General features: G+C 35.3%; 1 protein-coding gene across 1 annotated transcript in view; it reads right to left on the reverse strand.

Moving 5' to 3' along the window:
* Positions 1-921: 921 nt before the first annotated feature.
* ABCC9 (ATP binding cassette subfamily C member 9) overlaps positions 922-16322 on the reverse strand; it is a 139546-nt gene continuing 124145 nt past the window's right edge. Inside the window, exons 36-40 of the mRNA XM_007967878.3 lie at positions 16135-16243; positions 13307-13410; positions 9566-9699; positions 8216-8278; positions 922-3686 (exon numbers count right to left, since the gene is read on the reverse strand). Coding sequence (XP_007966069.2) covers positions 3549-3686; positions 8216-8278; positions 9566-9699; positions 13307-13410; positions 16135-16243 — 548 coding nt within the window. The 3' untranslated portion in view covers positions 922-3548. The remainder of the gene's footprint in view (positions 3687-8215; positions 8279-9565; positions 9700-13306; positions 13411-16134; positions 16244-16322) is intronic.

The following is a 16322-nucleotide window of genomic DNA, read 5'->3' on the forward strand; positions in this document are numbered from 1 at the left end:
GAAACACTTTGCATCTTTGAGAAAAAAGTTTTATCTTCAGATCCTTTGTTGCTGATTACACAACAAAACTAAAGAAAATAAGGTTTTGAGTCCCTGTTGATAACTTCTCAGCTAAGATACAGTTCGTCAAACAATGTTTCCTTTATGATGAACTAAGGCAATTGATTCAGTGACACCAAGAGGCTTGTTTTAGCAATTCAGGATAAGCTAATATCAGCAGGGAAAGGAAGCATGTGAAAATCACCTTTAGTATTTTATGGTTCTATGTTCAGCACAACAAAGGGAAACTAGTGTAATGATTGATGTAGCTCAGTGATTCCCAAACTTGGTTAATTATGAATATCATTTGGCAGCACTTACTAGAAGTATCAATACAAGCTCTTTCACTGGAGAATTTGGTCCAGGTGAATCCTGTTAATACTTGAGATAATCTGATATGCATCATATGTAGTTACTAAAGAACAAATTAAACATAAGGTATAGGATACATCCCCTTGGCTATTGATTCTTATGCCAAATGGCTAAGATTAGAAGACTGCATCTAACTTTGAATAATGAGTCAATAAGGGAATTATCATAGCACTATAAATCACAGGCCTTCAAAGAATGTGTTACAAAATAAATGATAAAAGATATATTGGAAGACAACCATAAAAATTGATCAATAAACCTTGGGATGAAGTCCAGACATCTGATTATTTAAATAAAGATATATTTAAAAAGTTAATATAGCTGTTTCACTTAATGGAAACTTCTCTGGAGCCTATATACAAAAGTAAGAAAGTGCATGACCCTGGCAAATGTGAAACAGGATTATCAAAGCGGGGCTAGGTATTGTCTCTAAATTGGCATTGATTTCCATCTATTGACCAGTCCTGGTTGCTGCTCAGTGGAACGTTAAGTGAAAAAATAATCACCCTCTTTAAGCAAATAGAAGAGTAATTTATTATAATAGTAGTCCAATATGTTTTTATATATTGTAGAGAATAAACACATTTATTGTAGAGAACAAATACATTTTATATATTGTAGAGAATAAATAGAATAAACACAACACAGAAAAGGAAAGAGAATAACCTATAGTTATAGGCACATGACAGTAAAACTAATCAGTGAATCAATCAGCCCTACTGTGGGTTAGGCACTTGTATTAAATTCCAAGGGCACAATGGCAAACAAGACATGGTCCCGAATCTCAGGTATCAGTTACTTAAAGGGTCTTCTGGTATCTAATCTAGAACTGAGTAGACTTTTAAATGGATCATGAGTAAGAGTACAAAAATAGATGGTGCACAATTGTTTATACAAAGTCTTTTCCCCGTCAATGACATAAGTAACCCTGGTATTTTAATATAATGCTTTATGCATTTATTTGCTTCTTATACATATTAAGGAATTATGATTTAAAAATTGATTTGACTAATTAAATATAAAATTTATAAATGTAAAATCTGATTTAGTTAAGGTGGTCATCTTTTACAGATATATACCTATGTAGTCAAATATTATTTCAAGATGAATCTTTTTATATTCAATAGATAATATGTATAATAAGTGGTTAATCAATGAAAAATATTATCCCTAACCTTATTTAGTCAATTTAGTTTTGTAAACAATTAGACATTTACTCGACTTAAGTAACTAAAAGTTATGATGGGACCAGCAACCACTTGGCTGTAAGAATGGTAAATGTGATCTTTAGTTTAGTGTAACTATATAGGCTTCTACTGATGTTGCTTGCACAGCAATATACTTAGAAAATATCATTAAAAGATTACTTCCATGGGTAAAAAACCATTTCTCTATAAGAATGAATTATAACTTGCTAACAAGCAATATGCATATTCAGCCCTACAAAATATTTAAACGCCAAACATTTTAGGAGTGTGGTTGAATTTTTAGAATATATTTTCAAGGCGTAATTAATAAGTACCAATTCTATTCTGTTTAGCTTTAGGAAAACAAGGTTATTTTCTTCCAATGAAGTTTTCTAAACACAACAAAAGGTTACAATTTAAGCTAAATATCATGGACCATTTTTGTCCATCCTTGTGGAACTTATTTTTTGTAAATATAAAGATTCAATATTCAGGTGAGGACACATATTCTGGATACACAACTATTACAGATTTTCCAAGAGCGAATACATCATACAATAAACAGAACACAATAACTATAGGAAAGCAGCATAATTTCTCTTAATTCATCAATTTTATAAGTCTTCACAATCTTACAATGCATTCAGATCTTCATATGAAAATGAAATCAATGATATTGACACTGGACGAGCACAGAATGGTAGAAACTGGTTGCTCACATGACAATGAAGGTAACTTTCAGTATTTCTGAATTTATTAATTTTCATTTAAGCAAACCTAATACTAATATTCCATCATTTTTTGATACACTGTTTACATGCTCATTAAAATTATAATAACATTTTTGGTATTTTTTGTATGTACATTAAAATTAGAGCAGGAGCAAATGATCATGTGTGACACATTGGGTGTCTAGAAGAGGTAAACTTTTCCAGCTAGAAATAGATAATTGTTATATATATAACTTCAAAGTCTAAGGTATGTCCAGCCTGCCATTGGACTGTTTCATATGAAATATCTGACACCTGAGAGGAATGTTCACCTACCATTATTAGCAGAGCCAAATGAAGTCACTTGTCTGTGTAAATCTTGAGTAATGTGGCGTGTTAGGGCTCAAGATCATAACCAGAGCTAATCATTAAACTATAGAAAGTTTAGCTGGCCTGCCACTGAAAGATTGAACCTAATCACTCTTTGAACTTCAGTCTGGAAAAGGCACATTATGACTGATTTCTTAAGAATTCTCTCTTTACAGGACAGGAAAAAATGAAAATTTGAGTATAGTTTTTAAAATATCCAAACTCTTCATGATCTTTCTGGCTAAGGCTTTGGCTTTATAGAATAAGTATAAATGTGATAACTTCTTGGTGACAAGAAACAAGGGGGGGAAAAAAAGGCTCCTAAGAAAAATAGGTATTATTAATGTTAATGAATACAATAACTTGCTTACAAGCAATATGCATAGTAAATTCTCATAAAGTAGATATTGAGTTTGAGAGTTCATTAGAAAACATGTCCTTTTTTATTCTCTTCCAATAACCTCTAGAGACTCAAACAATAAGGAAAATATATTCTTACAAACAAGAGTATAGTAATACTGATTACTCATTGAAACTTCCATGCCTGAGAGATATTTACCAGACTTAAAGTTATGAGAAAACTTTACCTATTGATTTACCACTTAAAGTAGCTTACATGTTTTAATACAACCTAGTTATTCTTAAAGGTAGAGTGGCTTGATCACTATAAAAACACCAGTAATGAACATATTATGCAATAATACCTTGAAAAACTGTTTTAAAAAACAGGAAAAATAAATGTCAATTTCTTGTGCAAAAATCTGTAAAAGTTTAAGATGCCACTTTACAGAGGTCAACCCAATGATCCATTAACGTTAATTAGGTTATGACTGCATTATTTTAAATACATGTATTGTTTTAAGACACTCCTTCACATGTCTGCGCGAACAAAAGAAGCAAATACTCCATCTTCCCGAGCCAAGAGGCTTTCTGGAGTGTCATATTCTAGAATATTTCCTCGCTTCATCACAATAACCAGGTCTGCCGTCAGAATAGTGTGTACTCGATGCTGTGAGTGGAAAGAATACACGTATTTGTTATACATTTCAGGGCACAAGCCAAAACAATGGAATATGTATATTTCATGAATTATTCTGGGACATTTGTTTATCTTGGTGAGTGATGAGATGTAGGGATCACAGACACCTCCCCTTTTGTCCTTATTTAAATTATCATTTATTTACATACTTTTAAGCAATGGCCAACATGGCTGGGTTTTCTATGGGCTGTACTAACTTGAGTGTAGCTAATATATCAGCATCATCATTTCATGAAACCTTCAGTTTAAGTAGGGTAAAAATGTTTGTCAAGTAATTAAATTAAGAGAGGTCATTGTAAACCCGTTGGGTTATAATGTCAACAATAATTATCTCTTGTGTAGAGTCACTAATTCTTTGGGCTATAACACAATTTGAAGAACCCTGGAAAGTGGTTTAGTTCCGGGATGACAATTTGGGGAAGTCCATTCTGGCATGCGGTAATAGAATGGATTATCCAGGCCTTTAGACATGCAGTCTCAGTCTTTGGAGATCACCGCCACTGACCCACTCCTTCTCTCCATGTGATGCCGTTTGGATTAATTAGTAACTAACAATGATAAAAGCAACCACTTTCTGAGCATATGCCATATATTAAGTGCTCCACACACATTCCTGTGAATCATTAGAACATTCCTCAGCTGTGGGTGTTATCTCTCTCCACTTCATAGGGGAGACCATTCACAGGGATAAAGCGAAACCAGGAGATCACATAGAAAATAAGTAGCAGAACCAGTGTGAAAATTAGGTTTACCAATTTCAAAATGTGAGATATTTCCATCCTGCCATCTAACTGTTTCATAAGGCTCTCTGATACCTTAGAGGAGCATTCACCTGCCATGTCAGTGTTATGGTTAAGAGAACAGGTTCTGAAGATAAATGGGCCTTGTGTATTTTGGCTTTACCACCTGTTAGTTGTGCAATCTTGAGCAACATACTTAACATTGTATAGTTCCAGTTTCACATCTGTAAAATTACGGTAATAGTACCTGCCTCAGAGAAGGGTGATAAGGTTCAAATGAGATAATTCATGTAAAAAAATTCAGCACTTTGTCTGACGTATACAAACAAATAATAAATGTCAACTACTACTATTTTTTATGTTTAGAAATTAGAAAGGAAAAATCTGTGTGCTGGGCTTTTACTCTTGCTAAGATCAGTATTGTTCAATAGAAATATAATGGGAGCCACAGGTAATTTTAAATTTTCTAGGAGCTACATTTTCAAAGTAGAAATAAACAAATGAAAGCAACTTTAATACATTTTAACCCAATCTATTCAGATGTTGTCATTTCAATATGTAACCAACATAAAAATGATTCATGAGAACTTTTACATGCTTCTATTAGTATTAAGTCTTTGAAATCCAGTATATATTTTACACTTATGACACTTCTCAGTTCGAACTATCTACATTTCAACTAATAGCCACATGTGGTCAGGGACTACCATACTGAACCTGAACTATGCAGGCCAAAATATTAGTGTGCTGATGGGAGTCCCTGTCCAGAGTTCTAAACCTAGAAATGCCATCTGTTTAGCTGATACACAGTCTTCCAAAGTGCTTCTCTGAACAATCCAAAGTCCTACTTAAAACCATCCCCAGAGTTGAGAACGTACATTCTGCCCTGGGCCATCTAGGTGGGGTGGGCTCAGTGTTTATGCTTTCAGAAAAGCCAGCAGTTATAGTTGTGGCTCATGACTTGAAGGAAAAGAAAACATATATGGAATGTGATAATGATGCCAGCTTAGAACATGTGCCAGTTTTCAACACCCATGACAAGCCTATCATTTGCTGAATATTGGTAACAAACGATGTATTAGGTTGGTGCAAAAGTAATCGTGGTCGGTACCATTACTTTTAATGTCAAAGACCACGATTACTTTTGCACCAACCTAATACACTGAGGAATTAACAAGATTTTGGAGGCTAACATTTATTTATCTTTGAGAAAGGACCAGAGCCATCTGCACACCCATGCATTTAGAAAAAGACAGTTAACAAGCTATCCAATAATTTCTGCTGTGTGTTTTCCCTCCAGAAAAATATTAGCTGTTCAATAGCCGTATCATGGATGTCTAAAAAAAGAATTTGGCCTCTAAACCCATAAATATAACATTATAAACATTGCATTGATATTCTAAAATAATATTTACTAGAATAAAATAAAAATAAAAACATTGAAAAATCTTGACCAACAGAAACAAATATAGTTGGTTTTTATTCCATTAATTCAAATAATTGTTCCCTGACAAAGTGTGATGTCAATTGTAATCATGTTGATAAAATTTTCAAAATGTTCCAGATAAATTAATGGTGTAATCACTTTCAGAAATAAATACCGTGGACTATTTTGGTGTGTGAGTGCTTCCTTTTAGAAGCTGGAGAAAATTATCTTTTTAAGGCATTCCACAATTTTAGTGGTAGCTACCAAAGTAATAAGCTCTTAGGCGGGGAAGGAAAAACAGTAATTTTAAGAGTTTAAGTTAATTCTACAAGGAGTCTACCACAAGCATGGTGGTGCTCTCCCTTTTGTGGGCCTGTTATGAGGAGTTGGTCCTCTACAAAATCTTACAGTGATTCTTCCTTGACAGCTTCGTGTGTATTAGGGGCGGGTGGGAGCAGGGAATTCTAGGTATCCTAGCGGCCACCTTCACATCAGTGGTTTTGAAATGAAGAATGATTGAAAGAAATATAAGTCTATAGAAAAGTATTTAGTGAATGTAGGAGAAATTAGGTAAGAGGTAACCTAATTAGGAAACCTAACATTTTGTTAAAAATACAAATTTTGCTCAAGTATCTTCCACATGTAGACTAAACAGAACCATCCAACAATGTCATGCTTCATGCAAAGTAGGAAAAATCCATCTTTTGAATAGGCAATGGTCTGTTTTCTCTCCCTCTCTCCACCCATTTTGGGGCAGCAGGAAGTTATTTCTCTTCCAAAATATCTCCCTACCTTTTTCCAGTAAGGAAATTCTTGAAAATAATAATTATTTTTAAAGTTAACCAGTTCTACCCCTTAAATCATTCACACCTTAATATCAATGAGTTAATTGAATGACTCTCCTCCAGGAAAGAGGAACCACAAAATTCACTGGAAAAATTCGAGAAAGTAGATTTTTCTTTACTTAGGCAGTTTGCAGGAAATAGGCCCTGATACGACATCATTTCCTGCCATCTTGAAAAAAGCTGCACTCCAAAGGGTTCTGTTTCTCCCATGCATCATCCAAGAAAGTAGAAGCATAGCAAGCACTCCATACACCACTCCCATTACTCACGAATGAAACTCAAGTAACTATTTAAATGAAACAATGCATTCTCCAGGGCAGGTAAGAAATGTGTATGGCATTTTTATGGATGCTTATAAAACATCCCTAAGGACTAGTAAAATTGGTCCTTAGAATAAGAGGTAAATTCAGTTCATAGGCTTCATAAATACTCTCTTTTGCATGTATATATTTGAAAACACATGCATGAGCTCCATTCGGTACTGAGCATGACGAAAGCACTTGGTTGAGCTGATTTTGTAATAACACCCTGCAGTTAGTTCCCTCATCCCAGCCCTCCCCTTTATTCACAGCATTAGCCATGCCTTACTGAGGGGATACTGCTAAGATAACTACCGGAGAATGACAGACTTGGCACAATAGATCATGATGGTCTACTTGTTGGTCATCACCAAAGTGGAAAAGAGGCCATTCTTGTGGGCGAGTAAATTTGGAGCAGTATCACACTCCACTAAAATACCCTCAGAAAAGACTAAAACAAGGCCTGCATCCAAAATAGAAGAGACACGGTGCTGGAGAGAAAAATAGAAGAGAAGAGAATCAGCAGAAGAATAAATGTCCAAGCGACTCATCAAAAAAAATAGTTTTTATTAAGCAGTAAGACTAAGTATGAGCAAGAATCCACTTGCAAAGAGGAAAAGACAGAAAACTGTGGACTATTATAAGTCAGCTATAACGTGAATTACAAACATTTAAGCACTTCTTCTATTTGATTGGTGCAATCTAAAATAGAAAAAATTACCTGCCCTTACTGTGAGATATCTCATTGTCTATTTTTTAATAGATTAATGAATGGAAACATAGAAATTAGGTATAGATAGTAGCAGAATAAGCAATCCAATTCAGGAATTTTCTTTCTGAAACTGCTCATCAGACCATCAGATTATAGAAAAGAGAATTATTCTATATGAACTACCATTTTATCTGGTAAACAAGCAGAGGCCAAGACCTGCTGGAATCCTTAGATTTAGGATGTCCTATCATTGTAACTTAAGGAAGTCAGTTAGGTAGAGCAGACAGTTTGGGAAAGAACAACGCTTTCAAAACATCTTCGTTTTTTTTTTTTTTTTTTTCTTTTTTTGCACAGATACAGAAACATTAGCAGAGAAATACATAATTTGACGCAAGTATATTTTGCTAAAACGTAAAGATGATAACATGTTAGAACCAAAACCAAAGAGGTATACCAACTCTGTCTTCTCATACTTACAGCTATTGTCACCACGGTTCGGTCTGCAAAAGCTGTCATTACTACTTTTTGCAAAATATTCTCCTGCAAAAAATAAAAATAAAAATAAATAAAGTGTAAATTTTCTCTGGATGACTTTGTCATCGTAATATTTTACCCCAAGGACAATATTCCACTGAATCCCTTGTGAGCGTTCTCTATCCCTCATTTTCTGTGGAAGTCATAAAAAGGGGCAGTCCCCAGCAGCAGGTTCATGCTGGATTCTGTACGTGTCTTCAAAACACAAATGAAAGTCAGTCACTGATCAGCCGGAAGTGGGTAATAGATTTATGTCCAGGAAACGCAGAGAAGAAAATGAAATTAAATGGGTATCAAAATGCTCACTTGAGTTATACCACAGAAAGTATGTATTGGAAACCAGCAAAATTCTGTAATGATGTTAAGCTTTGAGTCAGAAAAGAAAAACTAAAATTGATGCCACAAATTTGGACTTTGACACATAAATGAACATTCTAGGAAGAAACTCTTTTTATACCCACCACAAAGCACTGTTATAATTATATTTTAAAGACTGTTCTGGGTACAGATTCCATCTCTGTCCTAGAGGAAATCTTGGTTCAATGTTTAGAGTGAAGGAATTCTTTCAATCATTGAATTTACACTCTCTCTCTTTTCTGTTGAGGCAGTATTACCCTTATGATAACCCTCATGTGTCTTTTCTGATGTCAAATTTTAATATCAAGTTAACTTTCAAAAGAACATTAATTGCTAGCTCATATGCAGTTTGTGATTTAATGTAACATTTTACCTACTCAATCACAGCCTTCTGGACAGATCTTTCTTGGATACATTTGACAATTTCAAAAAATATATTTCAAAAGGCAAAATGTATGGCTTTTTACCATAAACACATAGAGAAGGCCGTTATTAATTCTAGCCATTATTAATCCCAGTGAATCATTCTTCTTCAAATTGCTTTAGGAAATAATGAGTGGTGTTGGTTATCAATAGATTCTATTAAACAGAGATTTTCACACTGCATTTCAGAACTTTTATGGCATAGTACTTGAATATAGTACAGTACCTCTCATCAACTAAGCCCTGGAAATTTACTGTTCTGAAAAATTTTCAAAAAGTTGTGGCAAATTTATTTTATGTTTATTGGTCATAGGAATGCCTTTAAACCATATTTCAGGTCCTATTTATTGTTAATTCTCAATGTGCTATCATCAGTTCATCAAGGAGACGATTGAGCAGATTCTCAAAACAATAGTACTGAGGATTCAGAACCCATTCAGGAAATAATAAATTGTAATTTTCATGCACATTTCTCTAATTCGTCAATTTTAAAAGCTTAGATAATGCACTCACTGTGGCCATGTCAATGGAAGCTGTTGCCTCATCCATAATAAGAATGCTGCTTTTGCGGACAAAGGCCCTGGCAAGGCAAAATAGCTGTCTCTGTCCAACACTAAAATTCTCCCCACCTTCAGTGACAACCGCATCTAAATCAGAGAAAGAAGCAAGGATTTCACTAAAGAAATGCTACTAACATTTTCCTTGGGCAAAATCATGAAAAACACATTACGTTGTATGACAGCATGATGGATATCACTTAGTGCTGGTACAAGGATTTCAGACTGGAACACAAAGAGGAACTCTGCTTGAGAAAATGAAGATGTTCCTAAATCATCTCATTTATGACAATAGGTAGTGAATTACCTCTGATAGTGGGATATAAAACATTCTGACGACAGAAAGACCTTGGAAATTATTTAATTATTTAATACAGTTCTCTAAGGGGATTACTTAACATAATTACCTAAGGTCCAGAGAGATGAAATGGCTTGCCTAAAGTCACATTTAGCTCACTTGATAAGATACAGAATATTCTCAACTCTAATTCCACTTCTCTTTTAATTATACCATCTTTCTGAACTGTAAGTACCAAGTGGATAAGGACTGGGCTTGTTGTTGTTTGTCAGTATGTCCCTAGTACTATGACATCTTACACAGGAGCTGAATAACACACTGTTGTATGGATAAATGAATGATATGTCCTCATTATCCTTTTCTTTTTTTTTGGTTTCCATCTACATTTCATAAACTGTACTATTGTGAGTTTAAGATAAATTCTGTTTCCAAATGTCTTTTTTATTAGAATTCAAACACCTTTTCCTAATGGCCTGGGGAAAATTTCTATTGATGATATTCTAATGGTATCAAAGTCTTATAATTTATCATGATTGGAAAATAGGTATTTATTCTCCAAATTCTAACTTACATATAAGAGGATGCTGGAGATAAGGAATGTTTCCATTAAAGCTGGCCTGAACCAAATCTTCATTAAGCAATTGGTCATCTTTACTAAGATGATGAGCACAATATTCATCAGTTACATAATATAAATAAAATCCCCTGTTGCCTGTGCTGTACCATAACCCCAAAACACTATGCCCACAATTCTAAACAGGTGCATGCAGCTCTCATGTTAATAAAGATGACTAGAAAGATGCAATTGTCTGTATTTCCAAATATTAATGGTGAGAGAGGGGATCTCTAAATGCCAAGAGAGAAAGTTTTATAAGCATGTATTAATTTCTCAAGTAGACTTGCTGGGCTTTCCATAGCAGACATCAAAAAAACTATTATGAGAGCTAGGCATAGTGGGGCACCTATAGTCCCAGCTACTCAGGAGGATCACTTGACCCCTGGGATTAGAGGATGTAATATGCGACGATCATGCCTGTTAATGGCCACTGCACTCAAGTCTGGGTAACATAGCGAGAACTTGTCTCAAAAAAAGAAAAAATCATTATGGAAAGTTCATCCAGAGTTCTGGAATTACTTTCACCTGACCCTGGCAAGTCAATAAAACATTACTTAAAGACATGCTGTCTTAATTTTTGGTTGTGGCATACTTTCTCCTTGAAACTTAGTTAAAATAATAAAATGTAGTGTTTTTGAGTTGGCCCTCCTTTTCAAATAAACTAACGGATAAACATAATTTTATTTTGTAGGTTGATTTTTAAAAAACTAGATGCCAAATAACACAATTTGGCAACTATATGTTATATATTAAATTTAGAGTATCAATCAATGAACTATTATCTTTTCTAGTGCTTTCTTAGAAGATATTAAAGAAGCAGAAGTCAAAAATTATACATGTTCCTTTTAATGAGTTAAAGACAGTATGAACTCTGTGGTTTCAGTAATCACATTGTTCTTTCATTCTGTCATCATTTATTTGTCAGACATTGTACAACCTCTAGGACTGAATTTTTGTCAGTGATTGAGTACATGTTGTGTTCTTTACACAAGTGTTTAAAACTGATACTGCCTCAGGATAATACAAAACAATGTCTTAAAACACAAAGAACCCCATCAAAAAGTAGGCAAAGGATATGAACAGACACTTCTCAAAAGAAGACATTCATACAGCCAACAGACACATGAAAAAATGCTCATCATCACTTGCCATCAGAGAAATGCAAATCAAAACCACAATGAGATACCATCTCACACCAGTTAGAATGGTAATCATTAAAATATCAGGAAACAACAGGTGATGGAGAGGATGTGGAGAAATAGGAACACTTCTCACTGTTGGTGGGACTGTATACTAGTTCAACCATTGTGGAAAACAGTGTGGTGATTCTTCAAGGATCTAGAACTAGAAATACCATTTGACCCAGCTATCTCATTACTGGGGATATACCCAAAGGATTATAAGTCATGCTGCTATAAAGACACATGCACACATATGTTTATTGCAGCACTATTCACAATAGCAAAGACTTGGAATCCACCCAAATGTCTATCAGTGACAGACTGGATTAAGAAAATGTGGCACATACACACCATGGAATACTATGCAGCCATAAAAAAGGATAAGTTCGTGTCCTTTGTAGGGACATGGATGCAGCTGGAAACCATCATTCTCAGCAAACTGTCGCAAGAACAGAAAACCAAATACCACATGTTCTCACTCATAGGTGGGAATTGAACAGTGAGATCACTTGGACACAGGAAGGGGAACATCACACACTGGGTCCTATTGTGGGGAGGGGGTAGTGGGGAGAGAGAGCATTAGGAGATTTACCTAATGTAAATGATGAGTTAATGGGTGCAGCACACCAACATGGCACATGTATACATATGTAACAAACCTGCACGTTGTGCACATGTACCCTAGAACTTAAAGTATAAAAATAAAAAATAAAAAATAAAAAAATAAAAAATACCCAACACTACAAAGTAACTTAGTTTAAAATAAAATAAAAATTTTTGAAATCAGACCTAATCAAATTTATATATCATATTTTCTTTCAAAATTTTGACCAAGATATCAATTAATAAATCCACTTTGAAAGACATTTGAAGGCATAAATGTGTTTGTTCATGTGATAAAATTGTGTCATTGATATAACATTACTATTCCTTTAAAGATTTTTATGTTCTGAAAAATATCTCCTCTTAGTCTATAATTGAGCAAAAGGATTACTGTTTTGAAAGAGTTAAAAAAAATGCTTAGCTATTTTTTAGCTAAGAAAAAAGATTCCTTTTTCAGTAAATGGATAAAGCTGAAAAATAATACATTAATAAAATATTTTAAATAAAAAAACCAAAGAAAATTATGTTATATAAATAAAAGGAATTTTCCCTCCTGGCAGCAGAGAAAATGGCTACTAATGTGGCAAAATTGCCTTTCCCTAAATGGTGCCAAACTTAAACCTAACAGCTCCTGCAATCCTGCCATTCATTTCCTGATGGTAGGTGATCAGACAGGTCAACTGAGAAAGAATAACTACAGGGAAACATCCATTACAATGACCTGTACCCACCAATTGTGAAAAGATGGTAGACTAGGTAAATGTATTAATTGTAATATTTTGGAGTAGTCACATAGAACAGAATTTGTTATTGGGTTCACCCTCTTGTACCCCATGCAAAAACACTAGATTTTGAAATATTCTAATGACTTTTAGGGTGTTATTTTAAATATAAGGGGATTTAACACTAAAGTTATGTGATTATAGCATAAAATGTAGATAGACATATGTAGGATTAATGGCATATATAAAAAATAAATATACTATTTAGAAAACATACCTAGACCTCCTGGTAGAGATTTGACCATATTCTTCAGCTGAGCAATTTCTAAGGCTTCCCAGAGTCTGTCATCTGTGCATTTGCACTCTGGATCTAAATTAAATCTGAGGGAAAAATTAGTTAATTAGTCAATAAGTCAAAATAGAGAAACTTTTATGTATATTTGCTTATTGCTTTTCTTTCCTTACAATGTAAGTTTCATTTATTTTGGTCACTGCTGTATATTCAGCATCTAGAACAGTGCTCAGAGCAGTGCAAGCACTGAATTCATGCTTGATGAATGAATGCATGATCTTAATAGTATAAAAAATTGTCTTGATGATATCATTATAAAACTTTATATACATTATATCATATTACCAAGTTTGTTACCTAGATCCATTGGCTCCAAACTATGCTTAGTATAACCCAAATAGTATCTAGCAAAATATTCCTGCAGGACTGATGCTACATACATACATCTCTATGGGAACATATGACACTATTTTAGATAAGCTGTGCTGCATCACCAACAATAGTAGTGTACTTGTCCATTTTCATGCTGCTATAAGGACATACTCGAGACTGGGTAATTTATAAAGAAGAGAGGTTTAATTGACTCACAGTTCTGCAGGGCTAGGGAGGTCTCAGGAAACTTACAATCATGGTGGAAGGGGAAGCAAACATGTCCTTCTTCCCATGGCGGCAGGAGAGAGAAGTGCTAAGCAAAGCGGAAAAGTCCCTTATAAAACCATCAGATCGCTGGGTGTGGTGGCTCATGCCTGTAATCCCAGCACTTTGGGAGGCCGAGGCGGGCGGATCACCTGAGGTCGGGAGTTTGAGACCAGCCTGACCAACATGGAGAAACCCTGTCTCTACTAAAAAAATACAAAATTAGCCAGGCATGGTGTTGCATGCCTGTAATCCCAGTTACTTGGGAGGCTGAGGCAGGAGAATCGCTTGAGCTGAGGAAGCGGAGGTTGCTGTGAGCTGAGATCGTGCCATTGCACTCCAGCCTGGGCAACAAGAGTGAAACTCCGTCTCAAAAAAAAAAAAAAAAAAAAAAAAAAAAAAAACCATCAGATCTCACAAGAACTCACTCAGTATTATGAGAACAGCATAACTGCCCCCATGATTCAATTACCTCCTACTGGGTCCCTCCCACGACACTTGAGGATTATGGGAACTACAATTCAAGATGAAGTTTTGGTGGGGACACGGCCAAACCATATCAAGTAGTATTCATAATAAATATATTTGGAGATATAAATTCACTATGGTATTGCTAAATTACTTGACACATCCGAAAGTTTTAAAGTAGTTTTATAACTAAAGATTAGGCAATCTTACATAAATTTTTTCTTTAAAATAAAGAGTAATTAGTAAAAGGAGGTGGCAAACACTTCTTTGTAATTAAGTAGATGGAGGTTAGGAGCAAGATAGAACAAAATATGATCAAATGAGAGATGTGATCTGGGGGACGATGCTGATATCATTTTGCTCCAAATCTCACATGTCCAGGGAGGGACCTTGTGGGAGGTTATTAGATCATAGGGGCATTTTACCCCATCCTGTTCTCATGATAGTAAGTGGATTCTTATGAGATCCGATGGTTTTAAAGTGTGGCAGTTCCCCCTTCACTCTCCCTCTTTCCTGGCGCCATGAGAAGATGTGCCTTAGCTTCCCCTTTGCCTTCCGCCATGATTGTAAGTTTCCTGAGGCCTCCCCAGCCATGAGGAACTATGAGTCAATTAAACCTCTTTCCTTTATAAATTACCCAGTCTCAGGTCATTCTTTACAGCAGTGTGAAAACAGACTAATACAGATGCCAACATGGACTTTGGAATCAGACAAACTGCAGTTGGAATAGCAGTTCTTCCACTTACTAGGTGTATGAACTTGGTTTAAGTTATAGCTTCTTTGAGTTTCAAAACCTCCATCTGTAAAATGGGGATAAGAAATATGTACCCTAGAGTAATTATTGGAGAATTTAATCAAATAATATATTTAAAGCAGCTAGCAGATGATTGATATCCACCCCTGCCTTTTTTTTTTTTTTTTTTTTTTTTAAGTGGGAAACGCTAAACCAGGCATGAAGACTGTAGCAGCTTTATTCATAGCAATTTTGGCTGAAGTAAAGTTGTAAGGGGTGGAGGGGTAGGTAAAGGGATTAACCAAAGTCAGAATATCTGCTGAGGTCAGGCCAGACACACAAGTTAGACTGGATATCTATAAGATAGAACACCTTGGCCGGGCGCGGTGGCTCAAGCCTGTAATCCCAGCACTTTGGGAGGCCGAGACGGGTGGATCACGAGGTCAGGAGATCGAGACCATCCTGGCTAACACGGTGAAACCCCGTCTCTACTAAAAAATACAAAAAACTAGCCGGGCGTGGTGGCGGGCGCCTGTAGTCCCAGCTACTCGGGAGGCTGAGGCAGGAGAATGGCGTAAACCCGGGAGGCGGAGCTTGCTGTGAGCTGAGATGGGGCCACTGCACTCCAGCCTGGGCGACAGAGCGAGACTCCGTCTCAAAAAAAAAAAAAAAAAAAAAAAAAAAAAGATAGAACACCTTAAAAAAGTCTGCCAAGTATCACCGTTCTTAAGTATGGAGGAAAAAGTGGCTTTCATAGAATCAAACTGAAAGGGATGAAGATCTCCTGGAAACATAATTTTATAGGTTAATTTAGCAACTCGAGGCTTTTCCAATCCAAATCGTTGGGTGGCATATTTGATTTTATTGTCTTGATATCAGTTCACTCAGACCTGAAAAATGACTCTGAGTAAAACCTTTCTATGAGTCAAAGGCTAAATCCCGAGGCACACAGATGTTTGCTAAATATGTTACCTACCTAATGGAACCACTGAATAGTATTGGATCCTGCAGAATGATTGAAAGTCTAGAGCGTAGTGTGTGCAGTGGTAATTTGGAAATGTCTATCCCATCAATGACAATTTTTCCTGTTAAGGAGAAACAGAAGTTACAGACACATAGTAAAATCACAAGTAAAATAATATTTGTTTACAAATTGAAAGTTAT

This window comes from Chlorocebus sabaeus, chromosome 11 (assembly GCF_047675955.1).
Source record: "Chlorocebus sabaeus isolate Y175 chromosome 11, mChlSab1.0.hap1, whole genome shotgun sequence".
Lineage (NCBI taxonomy): Eukaryota > Metazoa > Chordata > Mammalia > Primates > Cercopithecidae > Chlorocebus > Chlorocebus sabaeus.